Source organism: Phacochoerus africanus, unplaced genomic scaffold (assembly GCF_016906955.1).
Source record: "Phacochoerus africanus isolate WHEZ1 unplaced genomic scaffold, ROS_Pafr_v1 Scaffold_58, whole genome shotgun sequence".
In the NCBI taxonomy this organism is placed as follows: Eukaryota; Metazoa; Chordata; class Mammalia; order Artiodactyla; family Suidae; genus Phacochoerus; species Phacochoerus africanus.
Window position 1 is genome coordinate 659 of NW_025927430.1, and position 27,351 is coordinate 28,009.

Genomic DNA, 27,351 nt, shown 5'->3' on the forward strand with positions numbered 1-27,351 from the left:
GCCCCCGCAGCATATGGAAATTCCCAGGCGAGGCGGCAAATCAGAGCTGTGGCCACCGGCTGACACCACGGCCACAGCCAAGCTGGATACCAGCCGCGTCTGGGACCTCTGCCGCAGCTCACCGCAATGCGGGATTCTTCACCCACTGAGCAAGGCCAAGGGTCGAACCCGTGTCCTCATAGGTACTGGTCAGGTTCATGACCTCTGAGCCTCAACAGGAACTCGCTGGAGGACATCACTTCAAGTGAAGCAAGTCAGACACAGAAGGACAAAGACGCTCTGATGTCATGCAAATGAGGTGTCTGAAAGACCACTCCTGAGCAGAGGCTGGAAGGGTGGCTGCCCCGAGTGGGTAGGAGGTGCGGGGGGAGCACAGCGTTCACAACACTCCTCGGGACACTTACAACCTGAAGAGGCTCGAGTTCATGGCACATGTTTGAAACAACAGCATGAAAGTCTGCACCAAGCAGAGGGGGAAGAAAAGAGGAAAAGAAAGACCAACAGAGGAAGGAATACCTTTTCCCCAAACCCTTGCTCCAGCCGGTGCGGGCAGAACGAGGGAATGGACGGTTAGCCAGCGGTCATCGTGAGACTCCTCAATTAGAAACTGGACAGCTGTGTGGTGCTAAGTCACAAACGGCTCCCCACAGCACACACCCACTCACACTGATTCCCAATCACACCAGCAGGCCCTCACACGCACCACCCTCCCCCCCACCCCCGTGTCCCCCGACACCTACCCACGCCATACAGAGAGCCTCCTTTCGTCCAGGGACCCTAGAACTTGGGATGGCCCTTTGGGAAGCCCGTCTCTTTCACCCCATCCTTCACCCTCATTCCCAGGAGGAACCCAGAATCAGGGTGTCTCCGCAACCAAAGGAGCAGGAAAGCCCCCCCCCACCCCGCCTCCTCCCCCCCGATTCCTCAACACCTGGACTTCTCCTCAGCAGAGCCGGGCTCCAGAATACTCACAGCTTTCATCGTCCGCCCCGTCCACCTGTGAGGAGACAAGAGAAAACACGGTGAGTGTCACAGCATCCTCTGCACTGCGGCCACAGGTCTTCCTGCCGCTGGGCACCGCAGGCACGCAGACACAAGGCAGAGTTGAGTCAGTTTCCCCAAAAGAACACGGCGAAGACCCCTTTGGAAAAGGCGCCAGCTTTTCATGGAAGATCTCCCAAGTCCTCGTACATTTAACAAACATTCAGGCTTCTTTGGCGTTCCCATCGTGGCACAGTGGTTAACGAATCGGACCAAGAACCATGAGGTTGCGGGTTCGATCCCGGCCTTGCTCGGTGGGTTAAGTATCCGGCGTTGCCCTGAGCTGTGGTGTAGGTGGCAGACGCGGCTCGGATCCCACGTTGCTGTGGCTCTGGCGTAGGCCGGTGGCTACAGCTCCGATCAGACCCCTAGCCTGGGAACCTCATCTCCATATGCCGCGGGAGGGGCCCTAGAAAAGGCAAAAAAAAGATGAACAAGACAAAACAACATTCCGGCTTCTTCAAAGACATATGCTCCCTACTGTACACTTGGGAACTGATGCGGTCCCTTTTGCAAATGCCCCTTGGAAGGAGTTACTGCTTGGTACCAAACTTGGACTCGACATTCCTCCGCAGAGCAATCTGCATATATCATCGACAATGGACTTTCTCAGACTTCCATTTCTGAAGGAGGTACATCCAAGAAGAAAGGACGCGCTTTTCCAACCTCACATCAAGAAAGGTGAGCTTACCTTGGGGCCAGGCTCGTCTTCCGGCTCAGCCCGGGCGATGGCTGGGGACTCCTGCTGGCCATTTCCACGGGGCCGGCCCGCCTCCTCCTCCTCCTCCACCTCAGGTACTGGGGCCGCCTCGTCCTCATCTTCCCCAGCCCGGGCCTCCTCCTCGGTCTTCTCACTCCCACCGGCCTCCACGACATCGTCGTGCATTGCTAGGGGGACAACAAGTCACTGTCAGCAAGGCGTGGTGCTGCTCACGATCGGTACTCTGGGCGCCTCTCCCGATCTGGACATGGGTGGGAGTCGAGGGCTGGGGGGGTTGGGGCGGGATGAGGCACGGACGGAGCTCCTCTTGGCCCATCCTCCTGGGGAAACGTCTCTTGAAGGAAGGCAGACAGCACCCTCTGAAAGACCTCAGAAAGGGAGCCCTCTGCCTTCTTGCTAAAGGGAAACCTCTCCGTGGCGTATTCCCCAGCTGAGAAATGGCCAACACGAGCATGCCGGCTCTGCTGCCACGAGAGAGCCTCCCGAGTCCTCCGCCCATTTTCACCTCCGCACACATTCCTCCACCTGCTGAAAATGGCAGGAGATCATTTCGGCTTCCCTACTCTTCCCACAGGGTGCTCCTGTGTTCGCGCTCCATCCTCCGCAATGCTTCACCTCTCTTCTCTTCTTAGATACGTAATGCTGCTCTTTGGAATACTTTGGCAACAGGAGACTCAGGGGGAGAGCAGGCCTTCCCAATGCTACGTACTTTGCACCCACTGTCCGTAACAACCTTTCTCGTCGTGACTCATAGGACCTCTGCACCCATGCAGGAATGACTCCCCCTTCAGCCCTGCTGCCAGGTCTTAGCCATCTCTACTTTCCAGCTCTGACAGTCTGCCTAGCCTAGTTGCCGCCTATGTGTTGAATTGCACGATATCTCTGTCGCTGTGCTGCCTGATTTCACCATTTTTTTTTCTTTGTAATACTTGTCGCTTCCTTAGGGCCACACCCATGGCACATGGAGGTTCCCAGGGTAGGGGTCTCATCGGCGCTGTAGCTGCCGGCTTACGCCAGAGCCACAGCAAGGCAGGATCCCAGCCGCATCTGCCACCTACACCACAGCTCACGGCATCCCCGGATCCTTAACCCACTGAGCGAGGAGGCCAGGGATCAACCCACAATCTCATCGTTCCAGGTCGGACTCACTTCTGCCATGCCTCGATGGGAACTCCTCACTACTGTTAAACAGTGTTTTATTTTGGGTCCCCCATGTGATAACATAGTTAATAGTTTAATTTTGTTTCTGGTACAACACTGTTCTCTTCTGGGTACATAGCGCGTTTGATCTCTCCCCGATCTCGTCTTGTCCCTTGGGATTGGTTTCACTTTTTGGCTGTCGGGAATAACGCGCTGCTACAAATGGGAGTGTACACGTTCTCTATGGTAACATCCTGGGGACTCCTAATATTGCGCATGTGTCCAACCTCAACTAACGTCACAGCACAAAAAATGAACCTGAATGTACACGGGGAGCTTTTCATTAATTAAAACTGTATGACTCTTTTGCCGCTCAGTGTACCACGAGTTCCCCATTCAGTGCCGGACGTTGTCAATGGTGGAAACTGGAGGAATGGGTTAGGGGAGCTTTCTGTGATAACTGTTCACCATTTCCTCTTAGTATGATCTTGTTGTTCTAAATCACGTCTAGTATTGTTTTCAAGTTGGGAAATGTGGTTCCGTGGAGGGATCTAGTACAACTAGAACATCAAATATCAGCAAACGTCAAAACCTGAGTGAGGTCACCTTTGCTTTTAACCAGGAACCAAATGTTGAGTTTAAATGAATCCTCATTTCCATGGTTGTGAAATTACCAACGGAGTTATTCAATTTGCTTTTGTTTGGTTGGTTGGTTGGTTGGCTTTTGGCCATTTTGCCTATTCTAGGCCCCGCTTCCCTTGGCATACGGAGGTTCCCAGGACAGGGGTCTAATCAGAGTTGTAGCCCGCTGCCCCTACGCCAGAGCCACTGCAACTCGGGATCCGAACCGCATCTGCGACCTACACCACGGCTCATGGCAACCCTGGATCCTTAACCCACTGAGAAAGGCCAGAGATCAAACTCACAACCTCATGGTTCCTGGTCGGATTCGTTAACCACTGCGCCATGACGGGAACTCCGAGTTAGTTCGTTTGAATTTGCATCATGCAGTAAAAGAAGATATGGCTTAGCATGTGTAGAGTTTGTTCGGAAACTTGGAACACTGAATGAACTAGAAATCATTGTCCATGCCTGAATGTACTGAGTCAGGTCCCACAGTACCTTCATTCTGCCTCAGTGGCAACGTGCACCCTGTTGTGTGGCCACCGGGGAATTATTCTAGCCAAGCTCGCAGAGGACAACTTGTCCTCAGACTTTTGAAGCAAGATCCTTTGCTCCCAAAGCAACAATCTGGAAATACATGACAACAGAGAGAACAAAGTGATATACTGCTTGCAGAAGGCCACAGGGGAAATGACTAACAGTTGACTCCCAGGCCAAGCCCTCAGTGCCCATAATCCCCACCTGCCAGCAGAGCCTCCAGCATCCAAGTTCTACTTAGAAAGATCTTGCTCTTTGGGGTGCACTTCCCAACCGTTACCTCCCCACACAGGGTTTGTGTGAAAATGCCTCTTGGGAGCGGAGACAACCAAGACAATGACCATGCAGAATGGTCTGAGCTCAATCCCACTGACTGATCGATTTGACTGATTTTCACCACTCCCAGGGCATGCTGAAGTTCCCAACCCAGGCGCTTGAATCTGCACCACAGCAGGGATCGAACACTGGACCCTTAACCTATAGGACACTAGGGAACTCCTCACATCCCCTGTAGAAGAAAAAAATACCAGGGAAGGGGACGTAGATCTCTCTGTGCCTCAGGTCCCAGGTCGGGGCATCCAACACTGGGAAGGCCGCTTCCCTCAGGACACACCGCGAGGACACACCACGACAGGGAGGCCAGAAATCCCAACGTGCGGAGGGAGAGACCTGCCTTCTCACCCGCCACCTGACACTCACTGGACCAAACTTGGTCTCCAGGGTCAAGGCCCTAGGAGAGGGTTGCGTCCCACCCCATCAGGTCCCTCAAGGGCAACAAAGGAAACTAAGTCAACAGCTCTTGGGCACAGCACCCTCAGGGTGCGACCCACAAAGCAAGCTGGCACAATGGCCAGACACAAGAGCTGCAAGGAGCGGCTTCGGGAGGGAAAAGCGATTCTCCCTCTCAAAGGAAGGAGACAGGAATCGAAACGCAGCACAACAAAGACCAGGGACCCAAGTCCTCTTCGGGTTATCAACTTCAGAGGGGGAAAACACCACAGCGGAGGTCCGCTCGTTAGGCCACCCACCCAAGTCCTATCCCCCTCCCGCCCTCTCCCGGCAGCAGGTGGAACCCAGGTGCTCCCAGGAACCCTCTCCCCCTCGATCCCAGCTGCGTGCTCTTCCCTACCTGCAGCCTCCTCATCCTGGCGGCAGTCGGTGCTCTCCGCCACCGAGTCTGTAGAAACACACCGCGGGGAATCGAGGAGTTAGAAGGAGTGGCCCTCCCGTTTCCCCGGCTTCCCCGAGGTGACGGCGGGTCACAGAGCATCACCCTGGTTTTTCCTCCAGGTGCCCAGACCCTCCCTCTGCTCCAGGGACTGAGACCCGTCAACACAATGTGAGCACAGACGCCAACATTCGGGCATCTCATGCCTGCTCCCCCTCCTTAGGAAAACAGGCGACGAACATCTTACACCAACTTCTTTCTGTTTTTCAACTGCAGACGCACCTGCCCCACCCTCCAAGCAGCAGGCATAACCCAAGTGTCCCGGGAACCCTCTCCCACTGGCTCCTACCTGAGAGCTGTTCTTACCTCTATCACTTTCGGCAAGGTTGCTCTCAGCGAGGTCGGTCTCACACAGTCTCTCCACGATACATGCTGCAGAAACACAGACACGAGGAAGCCGAGGTAGGTGTTAGTGACTGTACCCCACCCATGTCTCCTACTTAGGGTTGATTTGGGGCCACACAGCACCGCCCTGGCTTGTCCTCCGTGTGCTCAGAACGTCCCCGTGCTCTATGGCTCAGAAGCATCAATATAAACATTAGCCACAGTGCAAACCGTCCGAGATTGTATCAGGACACACGTATCCAGGAAAAAGACACATGCCCCTGTGTGGTTATGGCTGCACCACTCACAACAGCCAGGACAGGGACGCCACCTCATGTCCACAGGCAGATGGATGGATCACGACGATGTGGTCCACATACACCATGGAATTCACGACTCAGCCAGAAAATCGAAGAAGAAACCAATGCCATTCAAAACAATGGGGGTGCATCGAGACATTCTCATACAAAGCGAAGTACGTTGACAGAGAGAGAGAGCTCTCACTTAGATGTGGAGTCTAAACCATGGCACAAAGGAACCTGTCCACAAAACCCACGGACACAGAGAATAGACTTGTGGCTGTGAAGGGCACGGACTGGGAGTTTGGGGGGGGGTCGATGCCCACTACGGCACTGAGAATGGAGCGACGACGAGGTCCTCCTGTTGCAGCGCACGGGGAACTAGATCCGATCTCCCGAAATCGACCGGGACGGACGATAACAGTCAAAAAGGAACCTGTGTTTATGCACACACACGCCTGGGGCATGTTGCTACACAGCAGAAAATGAAACCACACGGCACCTCAATGAACACAGAGACAAACAGAAAGGACAGTGTCTAACGAGCCACTGAATGGAAAGACAACCCGCAGAAGACGCTATCTGCAAACCTTACATTTGAAACACGGGCTCATGTCCAGAATCTGTGGGAAACAACGCCAAATCAGTTGACCCAAAAGGCAAGTAACTCAGGTGTAGGTGAGCGGAAGCCTGGGAGACAGCCTCCGTCCCAGAAGACAACAGACAGCGGCACACACACGGAACGTTTCCCAAAGTCACCCACCACAACGGCAAGGCAAAGCAAAGGCACAACGAGCTATCACCTCCCTCCTGGTAGGACGCGGAGTGTTTTCAAGCGTGAACAGATGTTTGCGAAGATGTGGCTACCTGGGACTTCTGTACTGCTGTAGGAGGGAAGGTCAGCTGGCCCAGCCAGGACGGGAAACCCTATGGCAGGTCCTCAGGAAAGCTGCCCACAGACCTAGCACGGGACCCTGCAGTCCCACTGCTGCGGGGACATCTAAAGGAAGAACCATCGGTGTCGGGTAAAGAGACCCGCCATCCCAGGATCACGGCAGCGCCACACACACAAGAGCCCAACAGAAACACAGCCCCAGTGCCCACGGGCACACAGACTGAGAAAGACAACGGGATGGATACAGACCACAGAAACCCTACCCATTGCAGCAGTGCACAGAGAACTGGAGGACATTACTCATCGATTCGTTCCGGGGTTTGAGGGCTGCCCCCGTGGCACACGGAAATTCCCAGGCGAGGCGGCAAATCAGAGCTGTAGCCCACCGGCCGACACCCCAGCCGCAGCAAAGCTGGATACCAGCCGCGTCTGGGACCTCTGCCGCACGCAGCTCACCGCAACGCTGGATTCTTCCCCCACTGAGCAAGGCCAAGGGTCGAACCCGCGTCCTCAGAGATACCAGTCGGGTTCATGACCCTGAGCCTCGACAGGAACTCGCTGGAGGACAGCATTTCAAGCGAAGCAAGTCAGGCACAGAAGGACAGAGACTCTCTGATGTCATGCGCATCAAGTGTCTGACACACCACTCCTGAGCAGAGGCTGGAAGGGCGGCTGCCCAGAGTGGGCAGGGGGTGCGGGTGGAGCACAGCGTTCACAACACTCCTCGGGACACTCACAGCCTGAAGAGGCTCGAGTCCCTGCCACATGTTTTGAAACAACGGTATGAGAGTCCACACAAGGCAGAGAGGGAAGCGAAGAGGGAAAAGAAAGACCAACAGAGGAAGGAATGGCCTTTCCCCCCAACCCTTGCTCCCAGCCGGTGCGGGCAGAACGAGGGAATGGACGGTTAGCCAGCGGTCATCGTGAGACTCCTCAATTAGAAACTGGACAGCTGTGTGGTGCTAAGTCACAAACGGCTCCCCACAGCACACACCCACTCACACTGATTCCCAATCACACCAGCAGGCCCTCACACGCACCACCCTCCCCCGCCACTCCCCGTGTCCCCCGACACCTACCCACGCCCATACAGAGAGCCTCCTTTCGTCCAGGGACCCTAGAACCTGGGGTGGCCCTTCTTGGGAAGCCCGTCTCTTTCACCCCATCCTTCACCCTCATTCCCAGGAGGAACCCAGAATCAGGGTGTCTCCGCAAACCAAAGGAGCAGGAAAGCCCCCCCCCCCACCCCGCCTCCTCCCCCCCCCGATTCCTCAACACCTGGACTTCTCCTCAGCAGAGCCGGGCTCCAGAATACTCACAGCTTTCATCGTCCGCCCCGTCCACCTGTGAGGAGACAAGAGAAAACACGGTGAGTGTCACAGCATCCTCTGCACTGCGGCCACAGGTCTTCCTGCCGCTGGGCACCGCAGGCACGCAGACACAAGGCAGAGTTGAGTCAGTTTCCCCAAAAGAACACGGCGAAGACCCCTTTGGGAAAGGCGCCAGCTTTTCATGGAAGATCTCCCAAGTCCTCGTACATTTAACAAACATTCAGGCTTCTTTGGCGTTCCCATCGTGGCACAGTGGTTAACGAATCGGACCAAGAACCATGAGGTTGCGGGTTCGATCCCCGGCCTTGCTCGGTGGGTTAAGTATCCGGCGTTGCCCTGAGCTGTGGTGTAGGTGGCAGACGCGGCTCGGATCCCACGTTGCTGTGGCTCTGGCGTAGGCCGGTGGCTACAGCTCCGATCAGACCCCTAGCCTGGGAACCTCATCTCCATATGCCACGGGAGGGGCCCTAGAAAAGGCAAAAAAAAGATGAACAAGACAAAACAACATTCCGGCTTCTTCAAAGACATATGCTCCCTACTGTACACTTGGGAACTGATGCGGTCCCTTTTGCAAATGCCCCCTTGGAAGGAGTTACTGCTTGGTACCAAACTTGGACTCGACATTCCTCCGCAGAGCAATCTGCATATATCATCGACAATGGACTTTCTCAGACTTCCATTTCTGAAGGAGGTACATCCAAGAAGAAAGGACGCACCTTTTCCAACCTCACATCAAGAAAGGTGAGCTTACCTTGGGGCCAGGCTCGTCTTCCGGCTCAGCCCAGGCGATGGCTGGGGACTCCTGCTGGCCATTTCCACGGGGCCGGCCCGCCTCCTCCTCCTCCTCCACCTCAGGTACTGGGGCCGCCTCGTCCTCATCTTCCCCAGCCCGGGCCTCCTCCTCGGTCTTCTCACTCCCACCGGCCTCCACGACATCGTCGTGCATTGCTAGGGGGACACACAAGTCACTGTCAGCAGGGCGGTGGTGCTGCTCACGAGGTACTCTGGGCGCCTCACCCGACTGGACATGGGCTGGGAGTCGAGGGCTGGGGGTGGGGGCGGGATGAGGCACGGACGGAGCTCCTCTTGGCCCATCCTCCTGGGGAAACGTCTTGAAGGAAGGCAGACAGCACCTTGAAAGACCTCAGAAAGGGAGCCTCTGCCTCTCTTGCTAAAGGGAACCTCTCCGTGGCGTATTCCCCAGCTGAGAAATGGCCAACACGAGCATGCCGGCTCTGCTGCCACGAGAGAGCCTCCCGAGTCCTCCTGCCCATTTTCACCTCCGGCCACATTCCTCCACCTGCTGAAATGGCAGGAGATCATTTCGGCTTCCCTACTCTTCCCACAGGGTGCTCCTGTGTTCGCGCTCCATCCTCCGCAATGCTTCACCTCTCTTCTCTTCTTAGATACGTAATGCTGCTCTTTGGAATACTTTGGCAACAGGAGACTCAGGCAGGGGGAGGGAGAGCAGGCCTTCCCGATGCTACGTACTTTGCACCACTGTCCGTAACAACCTTTCTCGTCGTGACTCATAGGACCTCTGCACCCATGCAGGAATGACTGACTCCCCCTTCAGCCCTGCTGCCAGGTCTTAGCCATCTCTACTTTCCAGCTCTGACAGTCTGCCTAGCCTAGTTGCCGCCTATGTGTTGAATTGCACGATATCTCTGTCGCTGTGCTGCCTGACTTCACCATTTTTTTTTTCTTGTAATACTTGTCGCTTCCTTAGGGCCACACCCATGGCACATGGAGGTTCCCAGGCTAGGGGTCTCATCGGCGCTGTAGCTGCCGGCTTACGCCAGAGCCACAGCAAGGCAGGATCCCAGCCGCATCTGCCACCTACACCACAGCTCACGGCATCCCCGGATCCTTAACCCACTGAGCGAGGAGGCCAGGGATCAAACCCACAATCTCATCGTTCCAGGTCGGACTCACTTCTGCCATGCCTCGATGGGAACTCCTCACTACTGTTAAACAGTGTTTTATTTTGGGTCCCCCATGTGATAACATAGTTAATAGTTTAATTTTGTTTCTGGTACAACACTGTTCTCTTCTGGGTACATAGCGCGTTTGATCTCTCCCCGATCTCGTCTTGTCCCTTGGGATTGGTTTCACTTTTTGGCTGTCGGGAATAACGCGCTGCTACAAATGGGAGTGTACACGTTCTCTATGGTAACATCCTGGGGACTCCTAATATTGCGCATGTGTCCAACCTCAACTAACGTCACAGCACAAAAAATGAACCTGAATGTACACGGGGAGCTTTTCATTAATTAAAACTGTATGACTCTTTTGCCGCTCAGTGTACCACGAGTTCCCCATTCAGTGCCGGACGTTGTCAATGGTGGAAACTGGAGGAATGGGTTAGGGGAGCTTTCTGTGATAACTGTTCACCATTTCCTCTTAGTATGATCTTGTTGTTCTAAATCACGTCTAGTATTGTTTTCAAGTTGGGAAATGTGGTTCCGTGGAGGGATCTAGTACAACTAGAAACATCAAATATCAGCAAACGTCAAAACCTGAGTGAGGTCACCTTTGCTTTTAACCAGGAACCAAATGTTGAGTTTAAATGAATCCTCATTTCCATGGTTGTGAAATTACCAACGGAGTTATTCAATTTGCTTTTGTTTGGTTGGTTGGTTGGTTGGCTTTTGGCCATTTTGCCTATTCTAGGCCCGCTTCCCTTGGCATACGGAGGTTCCCAGGACAGGGGTCTAATCAGAGTTGTAGCCGCTGCCCTACGCCAGAGCCACTGCAACTCGGGATCCGAACCGCATCTGCGACCTACACCACAGCTCACGGCAACCCCGGATCCTTAACCCACTGAGCAAGGCCAGAGATCAAACTCGCAACCTCATGGTTCCTAGTCGGATTCGTTAACCACTGCGCCACGGCAGGAACTCCAAGTTAGTTCATTTGGATTTGCATCATGCAGTAAAAGAAAGATATGGCTTAGCATGTGTAGAGTTTGTTCGGAAACTTTGGAACACTGAATGAACTAGAATCATTGTCCATGCCTGAATGTACTGAGTCAGGTCCCACAAGTACCTTCATCTGCCTCAGTGGCAACGTGCACCCTGTTGTGTGGCCACCGGGGAATTATTCTAGCCAAGCTCGCAGAGGACAAACTTGTCCTCAGACTTTTGAAGCAAGATCCTTTGCTCCCAAAGCAACAATCTGGAAAATACATGACAACAGAGAGAACAAGTGATATACTGCTTGCAGAAGGCCACAGGGAAATGACTAACAGTTGACTCCCAGGCCAAGCCCTCAGTGCCCATAATCCCCACCTGCCCAGCAGAGCCTCCAGCATCCAAGTTCTACTTAGAAAGATCTTGCTCTTTGGGGTGCACTTCCAACCGTTACCTCCCCACACAGGGTTTGTGTGAAAATGCCTCTTGGGAGCGGAGACAACCAAGACAATGACCATGCAGAATGGTCTGAGCTCAATCCCACTGACTGATCGATTGACTGATTTTCACCACTCCCAGGGCATGCTGAAGTTCCCAGTCCAGGGCTTGAATCTGCACCACAGCAGGGATCGAACACTGGACCCTTAACCTATAGGACACTAGGGAACTCCTCACATCCCCTGTAGAAGAAAAAAATACCAGGGAAGGGGACGTAGATCTCTCTGTGCCTCAGGTCCCAGGTCGGGGCATCCAACACTGGGAAGGCCGCTTCCCTCAGGACACACCGCGAGGACACACCACGGACAGGGAGGCCAGAAATCCCAAACGTGCGGAGGGAGAGACCTGCCTTCTCACCCGCCACCTGACACTCACTGGACAAACTTGGTCTCCAGGGTCAAGGCCCTAGGAGAGGGTTGCGTCCCACCCCATCAGGTCCCTCAAGGGCAACAAAGGAAACTAAGTCAACAGCTCTTGGGCACAGCACCCTCAGGGTGCGACCCACAAAGCAAGCTGGCACAATGGCCAGACACAAGAGCTGCAAGGAGCGGCTTCGGGAGGGAAAAGCGATTCTCCCTCTCAAAGGAAGGAGACAGGAATCCAAACGCAGCACAACAAAGACCAGGGACCCAAGTCCTCTTCGGGTTATCAACTTCAGAGGGGAAAACACCACAGCGGAGGTCCGCTCGTTAGGCCACCCACCAAGTCCTATCCCCCTCCCGCCCTCTCCCGGCAGCAGGTGGAACCCAGGTGCTCCCAGGAACCCTCTCCCCCTCGATCCCAGCTGCGTGCTCTTCCCTACCTGCAGCCTCCTCATCCTGGCGGCAGTCGGTGCTCTCCGCCACCGAGTCTGTAGAAACACACCGCGGGGAATCGAGGAGTTAGAAGGAGTGGCCCTCCCGTTTCCCCGGCTTCCCCGAGGGTGACGGCGGGTCACAGAGCATCACCCTGGTTTTTCCTCCAGGTGCCCAGACCCTCCCTCTGCTCCAGGGACTGAGACCCGTCAACACAATGTGAGCACAGACGCCAAACATTCGGGCCATCTCATGCCTGCTCCCCCTCCTTAGGAAAACAGGCGACGAACATCTTACACCAACTTCTTTCTGTTTTTCAACTGCAGACGCACCTGCCCCACCCTCCAAGCAGCAGGCATAACCCAAGTGTCCCGGGAACCCTCTCCCACTGGCTCCTACCTGAGAGCTGTTCTTACCTCTATCACTTTCGGCAAGGTTGCTCTCAGCGAGGTCGGTCTCACACAGTCTCTCCACGATACATGCTGCAGAAACACAGACACGAGGAAGCGAGGTAGGTGTTAGTGACTGTACCCCACCCATGTCTCCTACTTAGGGTTGATTGGGGCCACACAGCACCGCCCTGGCTTGTCCTCCGTGTGCTCAGAACGTCCCCGTGCTCTATGGCCTCAGAAGCATCAATAAAACATTAGCCACAGTGGCAAACCGTCCGAGATTGTATCAGGACACACGTATCCAGGAAAAAGACACATGCCCCTGTGTGGTTATGGCTGCACCACTCACAACAGCCAGGACAGGGACGCCACCTCATGTCCACAGGCAGATGGATGGATCACGACGATGTGGTCCACATACACCATGGAATTCACGACTCAGCCAGAAAATCGAAGAAGAAACCAATGCCATTCAAAACAATGGGGGTGCATCGAGACATTCTCATACAAAGCGAAGTACGTTGACAGAGAGAGAGAGCTCTCACTTAGATTGTGGAGTCTAAACCATGGCACAAAGGAACCTGTCCACAAACCCACGGACACAGAGAATAGACTTGTGGCTGTGAAGGGCACGGACTGGGAGTTTGGGGGGGGGTCGATGCCCACTACGGCACTGAGAATGGAGCGAAGACGAGGGTCCTCTGTTGCAGCGCACGGGGAACTAGATCCGATCTCCCGAACTCGACCGGGACGGACGATAACAGTCAAAAAGGAACCTGTGTTTATGCACACACACGCCTGGGGCATGTTGCTACACAGCAGAAAATGAAACCACACGGCACCTCCAATGAAACACAGAGACAAACAGAAAGGACAGTGTCTAACGAGCCACTGAATGGAAAGACAACCCGCAGAAGACGCTATCTGCAAACCTTACATTTGAAACACGGGCTCATGTCCAGAATCTGTGGGAAACAACGCCAAATCAGTTGACCCAAAAGGCAAGTAACTCAGGTGTAGGTGAGCGGAAGCCCTGGGAGACAGCCTCCGTCCCAGAAGACAACAGACCAGCGGCACACACACGGAACGTTTCCCAAAGTCCACCCACCACAACGGCAAGGCAAAGCAAAGGCACAACGAGCTATCACCTCCCTCCTGGTAGGACGCGGAGTGTTTTCAAGCGTGAACAGATGTTTGCGAAGATGTGGCTACCTGGGACTTCTGTACGCTGTAGGAGGGAAGGTCAGCTGGCCCAGCCAGGACGGGAAACCCTATGGCAGGTCCTCAGGAAAGCTGCCCACAGACCTAGCACGGGACCCTGCAGTCCCACTGCTGCGGGGACATCTAAAGGAAGAACCATCGGTGTCGGGTAAGAGACCCGCCATCCCAGGATCACGGCAGCGCCACCCACACAAGAGCCCAACAGAACACAGCCCAGTGCCCACGGGCACACAGACTGAGAAAGACAACGGGATGGATACAGACCACAGAAAACCCTACCCATTGCAGCAGTGCACAGAGAACTGGAGGACCTTACTCATCGATTCGTTCCGGGTTTGAAGGGCTGCCCCGCAGGCACACGGAAATTCCCAGGCGAGGCGGCAAATCAGAGCTGTAGCCACCGGCCGACACCCCAGCCGCAGCAAAAGCTGGATACAGCCGCGCGTCTGGGACCTCTGCCGCACGCAGCTCACCGCAACGCTGGATTCTCCCCCACTGAGCAAGGCCAAGGGTCGAACCACCGCGTCCTCAGAGATACCAGTCGGGTTCATGACCCCTGAGCCCCTCGACCGGAACTCGCTGGAGGACAGCATTAAAGCGAAGCAAGTCAGGCACAGGAAGGACAGAGACTCTCTGATGTCATGCGCATCAAGTGTCTGACACACCACTCCTGAGCAGAGGCTGGAAGGGCGGCTGCCCAGGTGGGCAGGGGTGCGGGTGGAGCACAGCTTTCACAACACTCCTCGGGACACTCACAGCCTGAGAGGCTCGAGTCCCTGCCACATGTTTGAAACAACGGTATGAGAGTCCACACAAGGCAGAGAGGGAAGCGAAGAGGAAAGAAAGACCAACAGAGGAAGGAATGCCTTTCCCCCAAACCCTTGCTCCCAGCCGGTGCGGGCAGAACGAGGGAATGGACGGTTTAGCCCTGCGGTCATCGTGAGACTCCTCAATTAGAAACTGGACAAGCTGTGTTGGTGCTAAGTCACAAACGGCTCCCCACAGCACACACCCACTCACACTGATTCCCATCACACCGAGCAGGCCCTCACACGCACCACCCTCCCCCCGCCCTCCCCTTGGCCCCCGACCCCTACCCAACGCCATACAGAGAGCCTCCTTTCGTCCAGGGACCCTAGAACCTGGGGTGGCCCCTTCTTGGGAAGTCCGTCTCTTTCACCCCATCCTTCACCCTCATTCCCAGGAGGAACCCAGAATCAGGGTGTCTCCGCAACCAAAGGAGCAGGAAAGCCCCCCCCCCACCCCCGCTCCTCCCCCCCGATTCCTCAACACCTGGACTTCTCCTCAGCAGAGCCGGGCTCCAGAATACTCACAGCTTTCATCGTCCGCCCCGTCCACCTGTGAGGAGACAAGAGAAAACACGGTGAGTGTCACAGCATCCTCTGCACTGCGGGCCACAGGTCTTCCTGCCGCTGGGCACCGCAGGCACGCAGACACAAGGCAGAGTGAGTCAGTTTCCCCAAAAGAACACGGCGAAGACCCCTTGGGAAAGGCGCCAGCTTTCATGGAAGATCTCCCAAGTCCTCGTACATTTAACAAACATTTCAGGCTTCTTTGGCGTTTCCCATCGTGGCACAGTGGTTAACGAATCGGACAAGAACCATGAGGTTGCGGGTTCGATCCCCGGCCTTGCTCGGTGGGTTAAGTATCCGGCGTTGCACTGAGCTGTGGTGTAGGTGGCAGACGCGGCTCGGATCCCACGTTGCTGTGGCTCTGGAGTAGGCCGGTGGCGCTACAGCTCCGATCAGACCCCCTAGCCTGGGAACCTCATCTCCATTGCCACGGGGGGGCCCTAGAAAGGCAAAAAAAAGATGAACAAGACAAAACAACATTCCAGGCTTCTTCAAAGACATATGCTCCCTACTGTACACTTGGGAACTGATGCGGTCCCTTTGCAAATGCCCCTTGGAAGGAGTTATGCTTGGTACCAAACTTGGACTCGACATTCCTCCGCAGAGCAATCTGCATATATCATCGACAATGGACTTTCTCAGACTTCCATTTCTGAAGAGGTACATCCAAGAAGAAAGGAACGCGCCTTTTCCAACCTCACATCAAGAAGGTGAGCTTACCTTGGGGCCAGGCTCGTCGTCCGGCTCAGCCCAGGCGGATGGCTGGGGACTCCTGCTGGCCATTTCCACGGGGCCGGCCCGCCTCCTCCTCCTCCTCCACCTCAGGTACTGGGGCCGCCTCGTCCTCATCTTCCCCAGCCCGGGCCTCCTCCTCGGTCTTCTCACTCCCACCGGCTCCACGACATCGTCGTGCATTGCTAGGGGACACACAAGTCACTGTCAGCAGGGCGGTGGTGCTTGCTCACGAGGTACTCTGGCGCCTCACCCGACTGGACATGGGCTGGGAGATCGAGGGCTGGGGGTGGTGGGCGGGATGAGGCACGGACGGAGCTCCTCTTGGCCCTCCTCCTGGGGAGGAAACGTCTTGAAGGAAGGCAGACAGCACCTTGAAAGACCTCAGAAAGGGAGCCTCTGCCTCTCTTGCTAAGGGAACCTCTCCGTGGCGTATTCCCCAGCTGAAGAAATGGCCAACACGAGCATGCCGGCTCTGCTGCCACGAGAGAGCCTCTCCCGAGTCCTCCTGCCCATTTTCACCTCCGGCCACATTCCTCCACCTGCTGAAATGGCAGGAGATCATTTCGGCTTCCCCTACTCTTCCCACAGGGTGCTCCTGTGTTCGCGCTCCATCCTCCGCAATGCTTCACCTCTCTTCCTCTTCTTAGATACGTAATGCTGCTCTTTGGAATACTTTGGCAACAGGAGACTCAGGCAGGGGGAGGGAGAGCAGGCCTTCCCGATGCTACGTACTTTGCACCACTGTCCGTAACAACCTTTCTCGTCGTGACTCATAGGACCTCTGCACCCATGCAGGAATGACCTGACTCCACCTTCAGCCCTGCTTGCCAGGTCTTAGCCATCTCTACTTTCCAGCTCTGACAGTCTTGCCTAGCCTAGTTGCCGCCTATGTGTTGAATTGCACGATATCTCTGTCGCTGTGCTGCCTGACTTCACCATTTTTTTTTCCCTTGTAATACTTGTCGCTTCCTTAGGGCCACACCCATGGCACATGGAGGTTCCCAGGCTAGGGGTCTCATCGGCGCTGTAAGCTGCCGGCTTACGCCAGAGCCACAGCAAGGCAGGATCCCAGCCGCATCTGCCACCTACACCACAGCTCACGGCATCCCCGGATCCTTAACCCACTGAGCGAGGGAGGCCAGGGATCGAACCCCGCACAATCTCAATCGTTCCAGGTCCGGATTTGTTAACCACGCCTACTCCAAGGACGTCTCCTTCAACTCATCCAACTCTGGGAACGCCCCTTCCCTCAGGACACACCACGAGGACACACAAGGACAGGGAGGCCAGAAATCCCAAACGTGCAGAGGGAGAGACCTGCCTTCTCACCCGCCACCTGACACTCACTGGACAAACTTGGTCTCCAGGGTCAAGGCCCTAGGAGAGGGTTGCGTCCCACCCCATCAGGTCCCTCAAGGGCAACAAAGGAAACTAAGTCAACAGCTCTTGGGCACAGCACCCTCAGGGTGCGACCCACAAAGCAAGCTGGCACAATGGCCAGACACAAGAGCTGCAAGGAGCGGCTTCGGGAGGGAAAAGCGATTCTCCCTCTCAAAGGAAGGAGACAGGAATCCAAACGCAGCACAACAAAGACCAGGGACCCAAGTCGTCTCGGGTTATCAACTTCAGAGGGAAAACACCACAGCGGAGGTCCGCTCGTTAGGCCACCCACCCAAGTCCTATCCCCTCCCGCCCTCTCCCGGCAGCAGGTGGAACCCAGGTGCTCCCAGGAACCCTCTCCCCCTCGATCCCAGCTGCGTGCTCTTCCCTACCTGCAGCCTCCTCATGGCGGCAGTCGGTGCTCTCCGCCACCGAGTCTGTAGAAACACACCGCGGGGAATCGAGGAGTTAGAAGGAGTGGCCCTCCCGTTTCCCCGGCTTCCCCGAGGTGACGGCGGGTCACAGAGCATCACCCTGGTTTTTCCTCCAGGTGCCCAGACCCTCCCTCTGCTCCAGGGACTGAGACCCGTCAACACAATGTGAGCACAGACGCCAACATTCGGGCATCTCATGCCTGCTCCCCCTCCTTAGGAAAACAGGCGACGAACATCTTTACACCAACTTCTTTCTGTTTTTCAACTGCAGACGCACCTGCCCCACCCTCCAAGCAGCAGGCATAACCCAAGTGTCCCGGGAACCCTCTCCCACTGGCTCCTACCTGAGAGCTGTTCTTACCTCTATCACTTTCGGCAAGGTTGCTCTCAGCGAGGTCGGTCTCACACACACTCTCCAAGCTCCATACTGAAGAAACACAGACACGAGGAAGCGAGGTGTTAGCGACCGTCCCCCACTCGTACCCCTACTTAGGGTTGATTGGGGCCACACAGCACCGCCCTGGCTTGTCCTCCGTGTGCTCAGAACTTCCCCGTGCTCTATGGCCTCAGAAGCATCAATAAAACATTGGCCACAGTGGCAAACCGTCCGAGATCGTGGGCTGCTGAGGGATGGAGCTTCACACGCCTCCCTTCTAGGAGTCCGTCCGGAGGCCTCAGCCCCAGCGTGACACACCTGAACTTCCAGCCGCACGGACACCCTTGCGTGCTGGCTCGTGGGAGTGAACCATTGGCTGCTTTATTCTGTTCACTGCAAGAGGCAGACCTAACTACTGGCTGAATTCAATGAAGCATAAATGGCTCCCTCTGGACAGCGGCTGCCACACTGTGGACAGCAGCTCTACAGAAACACTGAGGAGACGGGTACCCCTGCCCGTGAGTTTCCTCTCCAAAGCACACATAAAGAAAACTCATACACCTCAACAGCAACAGCAAAGAAACAAGCCAGGCGTTCCCGTCGGGGGTCGGGGCGCAGCGGAAACAAAGCCGACCAGGAACCACGAGCTTGCGGGGCTGATCCCTGGCCTCGCTGAGGGGGTTAAGGATCCAGCGTTGCCGCGAGCTGGTGTCGGTCGCAGACACGGCTGGAGCAAAGGCGTCCCCCCCAGCACTGCCGACGCGAACGTACACTGGTACAACCACTACCGAAGACACCATGGAGGGGCCTCCGAAAACGGAACGCAGCACAGCATGCGACCCAGCAAGCCGAGCGAGCGCCCTGCAAGGTATCAGGACACACGTATCCAGGAAAAAGACACATGCCCCTGTGTGGTTATGGCGGCACCACTCACAACAGCCAGGACAGGGACGCCACCTCATGTCCACAGGCAGATGGATGGATCACGACGATGTGGTCCACATACACCATGGAATTCACGACTCAGCCAGAAAATCGAAGAAGAAACCAATGCCATTCAAAACAATGGGGGTGCATCGAGACATTCTCATACAAAGCGAAGTACGTGACAAAGAGAGAGAGCTCTCACTTAGATGTGGAGTCTAAACCATGGCACAAAGGAACCTGTCCACAAAACCCACGGACACAGAGAATAGACTTGTGGCTGTGAAGGGCACGGACTGGGAGTTTGGGGGGGGGGTCGATGCCACTACGGCACTGAGATGGAGCGACGACGAGGTCCTCCTGTTGCAGCGCACGGGGAACTAGATCCGATCTCCCGAAATCGACCGGGACGGACGATAACAGTCAAAAAGGAACCTGTGTTTATGCACACACACGCCTGGGGCATGTTGCTACACAGCAGAAAATGAAACCACACGGCACCTCAATGAACACAGAGACAAACAGAAAGGACAGTGTCTAACGAGCCACTGAATGGAAAGACAACCCGCAGAAGACGCTATCTGCAAACCTTACATTTGAAACACGGTCTCATGTCCAGAATCTGTGGGAAACAACGCCAAATCAGTTGACCCAAAGGCAAGTAACTCAGGTGTAGGTGAGCGGAAGCCTGGGAGACAGCCTCCGTCCCAGAAGACAACAGACAGCGGCACCACACGGAACGTTTCCCAAAGTCACCCACCACAACGGCAAGGCAAAGCAAAGGCACAACGAGCTATCACCTCCCTCCTGGTAGGACGCGGAGTGTTTTCAAGCGTGAAACAGATGTTTGCGAAGATGTGGCTACCTGGGACTTCTGTACGCTGTAGGAGGGAAGGTCAGCTGGCCCAGCCAGGACGGGAAACCCTATGGCAGGTCCTCAGGAAAAGCTGCCCACAGACCTAGCACGGGACCCTGCAGTCCCACTGCTGCGGGGACATCTAAAGGAAGAACCATCGGTGTCGGGTAAGAGACCCGCCATCCCAGGATCACGGCAGCGCCACCACACACAAGAGCCCAACAGAAACACAGCCCCAGTGCCCACGGGCACACAGACTGAGAAAGACAACGGGATGGATACAGACCACAGCAAGGTATTCCGTTGTCACAGAAGAAGGAAACCCTACCCATTGCAGCAGTGCACAGAGAACTGGAGGACATTACTCATCGATTCGTTCCGGGGTTTGAGGGCTGCCCCCGCGGCACACGGAAATTCCCAGGCGAGGCGGCAAATCAGAGCTGTAGCCACCGGCCGACACCCCAGCCGCAGCAAAGCTGGATACCAGCCGCGTCTGGGACCCTCTGCCGCACGCAGCTCACCGCAACGCTGGATTCTTCCCCCACTGAGCAAGGCCAAGGGTCGAACCCGCGTCCTCAGAGATACCAGTCGGGTTCATGACCCCTGAGCCTCGACAGGAACTCGCTGGAGGACAGCATTTCAAGCGAAGCAAGTCAGGCACAGAAGGACAGAGACTCTCTGATGTCATGCGCATCAAGTGTCTGACACACCACTCCTGAGCAGAGGCTGGAAGGGCGGCTGCCCAGAGTGGGCAGGGGGTGCGGGTGGAGCACAGCGTTCACAACACTCCTCGGGACACTCACAGCCTGAAGAGGCTCGAGTCCCTGCCACATGTTTGAAACAACGGTATGAGAGTCCACACAAGGCAGAGAGGGAAGCGAAGAGGAAAAGAAAGACCAACAGAGGAAGGAATGCCTTTCCCCCAAACCCTTGCTCCCAGCCGGTGCGGGCAGAACGAGGGAATGGACGGTTAGGCCTGCGGTCATCGTGAGACTCCTCAATTAGAAACTGGGCAGCTGTGTGGTGCTAAGTCACAAACGGCTCCCCACAGCACACACCCACTCACACTGATTCCCAATCACACCAGCAGGCCCTCACACGCACCACCCTCCCCCCCCCTCCCCTTGGCCCCCGACCCCTACCCACGCCATACAGAGAGCCTCCTTTCGTCCAGGGACCCTAGAACCTGGGGTGGCCCTTCTTGGGAAGTCCGTCTCTTTCACCCCATCCTTCACCCTCATTCCCAGGAGGAACCCAGAATCAGGGTGTCTCCGCAACCAAAGGAGCAGGAAAGCCCCCCCCCACCCCGCCTCCTCCCCCCCGATTCCTCAACACCTGGACTTCTCCTCAGCAGAGCCGGGCTCCAGAATACTCACAGCTTTCATCGTCCGCCCCGTCCACCTGTGAGGAGACAAGAGAAAACACGGTGAGTGTCACAGCATCCTCTGCACTGCGGCCACAGGTCTTCCTGCCGCTGGGCACCGCAGGCACGCAGACACAAGGCAGAGTTGAGTCAGTTTCCCCAAAAGAACACGGCGAAGACCCCTTTGGAAAAGGCGCCAGCTTTTCATGGAAGATCTCCCAAGTCCTCGTACATTTAACAAACATTCAGGCTTCTTTGGCGTTCCCATCGTGGCACAGTGGTTAACGAATCGGACCAAGAACCATGAGGTTGCGGGTTCGATCCCCGGCCTTGCTCGGTGGGTTAAGTATCCGGCGTTGCCCTGAGCCTCGTGGTGTAGGTGGCAGACGCGGCTCGGATCCCACGTTGCTGTGGCTCTGGCGTAGGCCGGTGGCTACAGCTCCGATCAGACCCCTAGCCTGGGAACCTCATCTCCATATGCCGCGGGAGGGGCCCTAGAAAAGGCAAAAAAAAGATGAACAAGACAAAACAACATTCCGGCTTCTTCAAAGACATATGCTCCCTACTGTACACTTGGGAACTGATGCGGTCCCCTTTTGCAAATGCCCCTTGGAAGGAGTTACTGCTTGGTACCAAACTTGGACTCGACATTCCTCCGCAGAGCAATCTGCATATATCATCGACAATGGACTTTCTCAGACTTCCATTTCTGAAGGAGGTACATCCAAGAAGAAAGGACGCGACCTTTTCCAACCTCACATCAAGAAAGGTGAGCTTACCTTGGGGCCAGGCTCGTCGTCCGGCTCAGCCCAGGCGATGGCTGGGGACTCCTGCTGGCCATTTCCACGGGGCCGGCCCGCCTCCTCCTCCTCCTCCACCTCAGGTACTGGGGCCGCCTCGTCCTCATCTTCCCCAGCCCGGGCCTCCTCCTCGGTCTTCTCACTCCCACCGGCCTCCACGACATCGTCGTGCATTGCTAGGGGGACACACAAGTCACTGTCAGCAGGGCGGTGGTGCTGCTCACGAGGTACTCTGGGCGCCCTCACCCGACTGGACATGGGCTGGGAGTCGAGGGCTGGGGGTGGGGGCGGGATGAGGCACGGACGGAGCTCCTCTTGGCCCATCCTCCTGGGGAAACGTCTTGAAGGAAGGCAGACAGCACCTTGAAAGACCTCAGAAAGGAGCCTCTGCCTCTCTTGCTAAAGGGAACCTCTCCGTGGCGTATTCCCCAGCTGAGAAATGGCCAACACGAGCATGCCGGCTCTGCTGCCACGAGAGAGCCTCCCGAGTCCTCCTGCCCATTTTCACCTCCGGCCACATTCCTCCCCACCTGCTGAAATGGCAGGAGATCATTTCGGCTTCCCTACTCTTCCCACAGGGTGCTCCTGTGTTCGCGCTCCATCCTCCGCAATGCTTCACCTCTCTTCTCTTCTTAGATACGTAATGCTGCTCTTTGGAATACTTTGGCAACAGGAGACTCAGGCAGGGGGAGGGAGAGCAGGCCTTCCCGATGCTACGTACTTTGCACCACTGTCCGTAACAACCTTTCTCGTCGTGACTCATAGGACCTCTGCACCCATGCAGGAATGACTGACTCCCCCTTCAGCCCTGCTGCCAGGTCTTAGCCATCTCTACTTTCCAGATCTGACAGTCTGCCTAGCCTAGTTGCCGCCTATGTGTTGAATTGCACGATATCTCTGTCGCTGTGCTGCCTGACTTCACCATTTTTTTTTCTTGTAATACTTGTCGCTTCCTTAGGGCCACACCCATGGCACATGGAGGTTCCCAGGCTAGGGGTCTCATCGGCGCTGTAGCTGCCGGCTTACGCCAGAGCCACAGCAAGGCAGGATCCCAGCCGCATCTGCCACCTACACCACAGCTCACGGCATCACCAGATCCTTATCCCACTGAGCGAGGAGGCCAGGGATCGAAACCCAGCAATCTCATGGTTTCCAGGTCGGACTCACTTCTGCCATGCCTCGATGGGAACTCCTCACTACTGTTAAACAGTGTTTTATTTTGGGTCCCCCATGTGATAACATAGTTAATAGTTTAATTTTGTTTCTGGTACAACACTGTTCTCTTCTGGGTACATAGCGCGTTTGATCTCTCCCCGATCTCGTCTTGTCCCTTGGGATTGGTTTCACTTTTTGGCTGTCGGGAATAACGCGCTGCTACAAATGGGAGTGTACACGTTCTCTATGGTAACATCCTGGGGACTCCTAATATTGCGCATGTGTCCAACCTCAACTAACGTCACAGCACAAAAAATGAACCTGAATGTACACGGGGAGCTTTTCATTAATTAAAACTGTATGACTCTTTTGCCGCTCAGTGTACCACGAGTTCCCCATTCAGTGCCGGACGTGTCAATGGTGGAAACTGGAGGAATGGGTTAGGGGAGCTTTCTGTGATAACTGTTCACCATTTCCTCTTAGTATGATCTTGTTGTTCTAAATCACGTCTAGTATTGTTTTCAAGTTGGGAAATGTGGTTCCGTGGAGGGATCTAGTACAACTAGAAACATCAAATATCAGCAAACGTCAAACCTGAGCTGAGGTCACCTTTGCTTTTAACCAGGAACCAATGTTGAGTTTAAATGAATCCTCATTTCCATGGTTGTGAAATTACCAACGGAGTTATTCAATTTGCTTTTTGTTTGGTTGGTTGGTTGGTTGGCTTTTGGCCATTTTGCCTATTCTAGGCCCGCTTCCCTTGGCATACGGAGGTTCCCAGGACAGGGGTCTAATCAGAGTTGTAGCCGCTGCCCTACGCCAGAGCCACTGCAACTCGGGATCCGAACCGCATCTGCGACCTACACCACAGCTCACGGCAACCCCGGATCCTTAACCCACTGAGCAAGGCCAGAGATCAAACTCGCAACCTCATGGTTCCTAGTCGGATTCGTTAACCACTGCGCCACGGCAGGAACTCCAAGTTAGTTCATTTGGATTTGCATCATGCAGTAAAAGAAAGATATGGCTTAGCATGTGTAGAGTTTGTTCGGAAATTTGGAACACTGAATGAACTAGAATCATTGTCCATGCCTGAATGTACTGAGTCAGGTCCCACAGTACCTTCATCTGCCTCAGTGGCAACGTGCACCCTGTTGTGTGGCCACCGGGGAATTATTCTAGCCAAGCTCGCAGAGGACAAACTTGTCCTCAGACTTTTGAAGCAAGATCCTTTGCTCCCAAAGCAACAATCTGGAAAATACATGACAACAGAGAGAACAAGTGATATACTGCTTGCAGAAGGCCACAGGGAAATGACTAACAGTTGACTCCCAGGCCAAGCCCTCAGTGCCCATAATCCCCACCTGCCCAGCAGAGCCTCCAGCATCCAAGTTCTACTTAGAAAGATCTTGCTCTTTGGGGTGCACTTCCAACCGTTACCTCCCCACACAGGGTTTGTGTGAAAATGCCTCTTGGGAGCGGAGACAACCAAGACAATGACCATGCAGAATGGTCTGAGCTCAATCCCACTGACTGATCGATTGACTGATTTTCACCACTCCCAGGGCATGCTGAAGTTCCCAGTCCAGGGCTTGAATCTGCACCACAGCAGGGATCGAACACTGGACCCTTAACCTATAGGACACTAGGGAACTCCTCACATCCCCTGTAGAAGAAAAAAATACCAGGGAAGGGGACGTAGATCTCTCTGTGCCTCAGGTCCCAGGTCGGGGGCATCCAACACTGGGAAGGCCGCTTCCCTCAGGACACACCGCGAGGACACACCAGGACAGGGAGGCCAGAAATCCCAAACGTGCGGAGGGAGAGACCTGCCTTCTCACCCGCCACCTGACACTCACTGGACAAACTTGGTCTCCAGGGTCAAGGCCCTAGGAGAGGGTTGCGTCCCACCCCATCAGGTCCCTCAAGGGCAACAAAGGAAACTAAGTCAACAGCTCTTGGGCACAGCACCCTCAGGGTGCGACCCACAAAGCAAGCTGGCCACAATGGCCAGACACAAGAGCTGCAAGGAGCGGCTTCGGGAGGGAAAAGCGATTCTCCCTCTCAAAGGAAGGAGACAGGAATCGAAACGCAGCACAACAAAGACCAGGGACCCAAGTCCTCTTCGGGTTATCAACTTCAGAGGGGAAAACACCACAGCGGAGGTCCGCTCGTTAGGCCACCCACCCAAGTCCTATCCCCCTCCCGCCCTCTCCCGGCAGCAGGTGGAACCCAGGTGCTCCCAGGAACCCTCTCCCCCTCGATCCCAGCTGCGTGCTCTTCCCTACCTGCAGCCTCCTCATCCTGGCGGCAGTCGGTGCTCTCCGCCACCGAGTCTGTAGAAACACACCGCGGGGAATCGAGGAGTTAGAAGGAGTGGCCCTCCCGTTTCCCCGGCTTCCCCGAGGTGACGGCGGGTCACAGAGCATCACCCTGGTTTTTCCTCCAGGTGCCCAGACCCTCCCTCTGCTCCAGGGACTGAGACCCGTCAACACAATGTGAGCACAGACGCCAACATTCGGGCATCTCATGCCTGCTCCCCCCTCCTTAGGAAAACAGGCGACGAACATCTTTACACCCAACTTCTTTCTGTTTTTCAACTGCAGACGCACCTGCCCCACCCTCCAAGCAGCAGGCATAACCCAAGTGTCCCGGGAACCCTCTCCCACTGGCTCCTACCTGAGAGCTGTTCTTACCCTCTATCACTTCGGCAAGGTTGCTCTCAGCGGAGGTCGGTCTCACACAGTCTCTCCACGATACATGCTGCAGAAGAAACACAGACACGAGGGAAGCGAGGTAGGTGTTAGTGACTGTACCCCACCCATGTCTCCTACTTAGGGTTGATGGGGCCACACACGCACCGCCCTGGCTTGTCCTCCGTGTGCTCAGAACGTCCCCCGTGCTCTATGGCCTCAGAAGCATCAATAAAACATTAGCCACAGTGGCAAACCGTCCGAGATTGTATCAGGACACACGTATCCAGGAAAAAGACACATGCCCCTGTGTGGTTATGGCTGCACCACTCACAACAGCCAGGACAGGGACGCCACCTCATGTCCACAGGCAGATGGATGGATCACGACGATGTGGTCCACATACACCATGGAATTCACGACTCAGCCAGAAAATCGAAGAAGAAAACCAATGCCATTCAAAACAATGGGGGTTGCATCGAGACATTCTCATACAAAGCGAAGTACGTTGACAGAGAGAGAGAGCTCTCACTTAGATGTGGAGTCTAAACCATGGCACAAAGGAACCTGTCCACAAACCCACGGACACAGAGAATAGACTTGTGGCTGTGAAGGGCACGGACTGGGAGTTTGGGGGGGGGTCGATGCCCACTACGGCACTGAGAATGGAGCGACGACGAGGTCCTCCTGTTGCAGCGCACGGGGAACTAGATCCGATCTCCCGAAATCGACCGGGACGGACGATAACAGTCAAAAGGAACCTGTGTTTATGCACACACACGCCTGGGGCATGTTGCTACACAGCAGAAAATGAAACCACACGGCACCTCAATGAACACAGAGACAAACAGAAAGGACAGTGTCTAACGAGCCACTGAATGGAAAGACAACCCGCAGAAGACGCTATCTGCAAACCTTACATTTGAAACACGGGCTCATGTCCAGAATCTGTGGGAAACAACGCCAAATCAGTTGACCCAAAAGGCAAGTAACTCAGGTGTAGGTGAGCGGAAGCCTGGGAGACAGCCTCCGTCCCAGAAGACAACAGACAGCGGCACACACACGGAACGTTTCCCAAAGTCACCCACCACAACGGCAAGGCAAAGCAAAGGCACAACGAGCTATCACCTCCCTCCTGGTAGGACGCGGAGTGTTTTCAAGCGTGAACAGATGTTTGCGAAGATGTGGCTACCTGGGACTTCTGTACGCTGTAGGAGGAAGGTCAGCTGGCCCAGCCAGGACGGGAAACCCTATGGCAGGTCCTCAGGAAAGCTGCCCACAGACCTAGCACGGGACCCTGCAGTC

At 55.4% G+C, this 27,351-nt stretch overlaps 1 protein-coding gene and 1 long non-coding RNA gene across 2 annotated transcripts; both read right to left on the bottom strand.

Annotated features, from left to right (window-relative positions):
- Nucleotides 1-972: 972 nt before the first annotated feature.
- Nucleotides 973-15,924, bottom strand: LOC125119333 (glutamic acid-rich protein-like; the record flags this gene model as incomplete). Its single annotated transcript, XM_047766176.1, has 10 exons — nucleotides 15,907-15,924; nucleotides 15,292-15,316; nucleotides 12,761-12,826; nucleotides 12,353-12,400; nucleotides 8,892-9,088; nucleotides 8,129-8,153; nucleotides 5,598-5,663; nucleotides 5,193-5,240; nucleotides 1,733-1,929; nucleotides 973-997 (listed from the first exon to the last, which is right to left on the bottom strand). Coding segments are annotated over exons 1-10 (715 nt in total), but the record flags the coding sequence as incomplete, so codon positions are not given.
- Nucleotides 15,925-22,203: 6,279 nt separating this feature from the next.
- On the bottom strand, nucleotides 22,204-25,818 carry LOC125119332 (uncharacterized). Its single transcript, XR_007133072.1, has 3 exons — nucleotides 25,642-25,818; nucleotides 24,476-24,604; nucleotides 22,204-22,374 (listed from the first exon to the last, which is right to left on the bottom strand). It is a non-coding gene; the product is annotated as an uncharacterized LOC125119332 (long non-coding RNA).
- Between the last annotated feature and the right edge of the window lie 1,533 nt (nucleotides 25,819-27,351).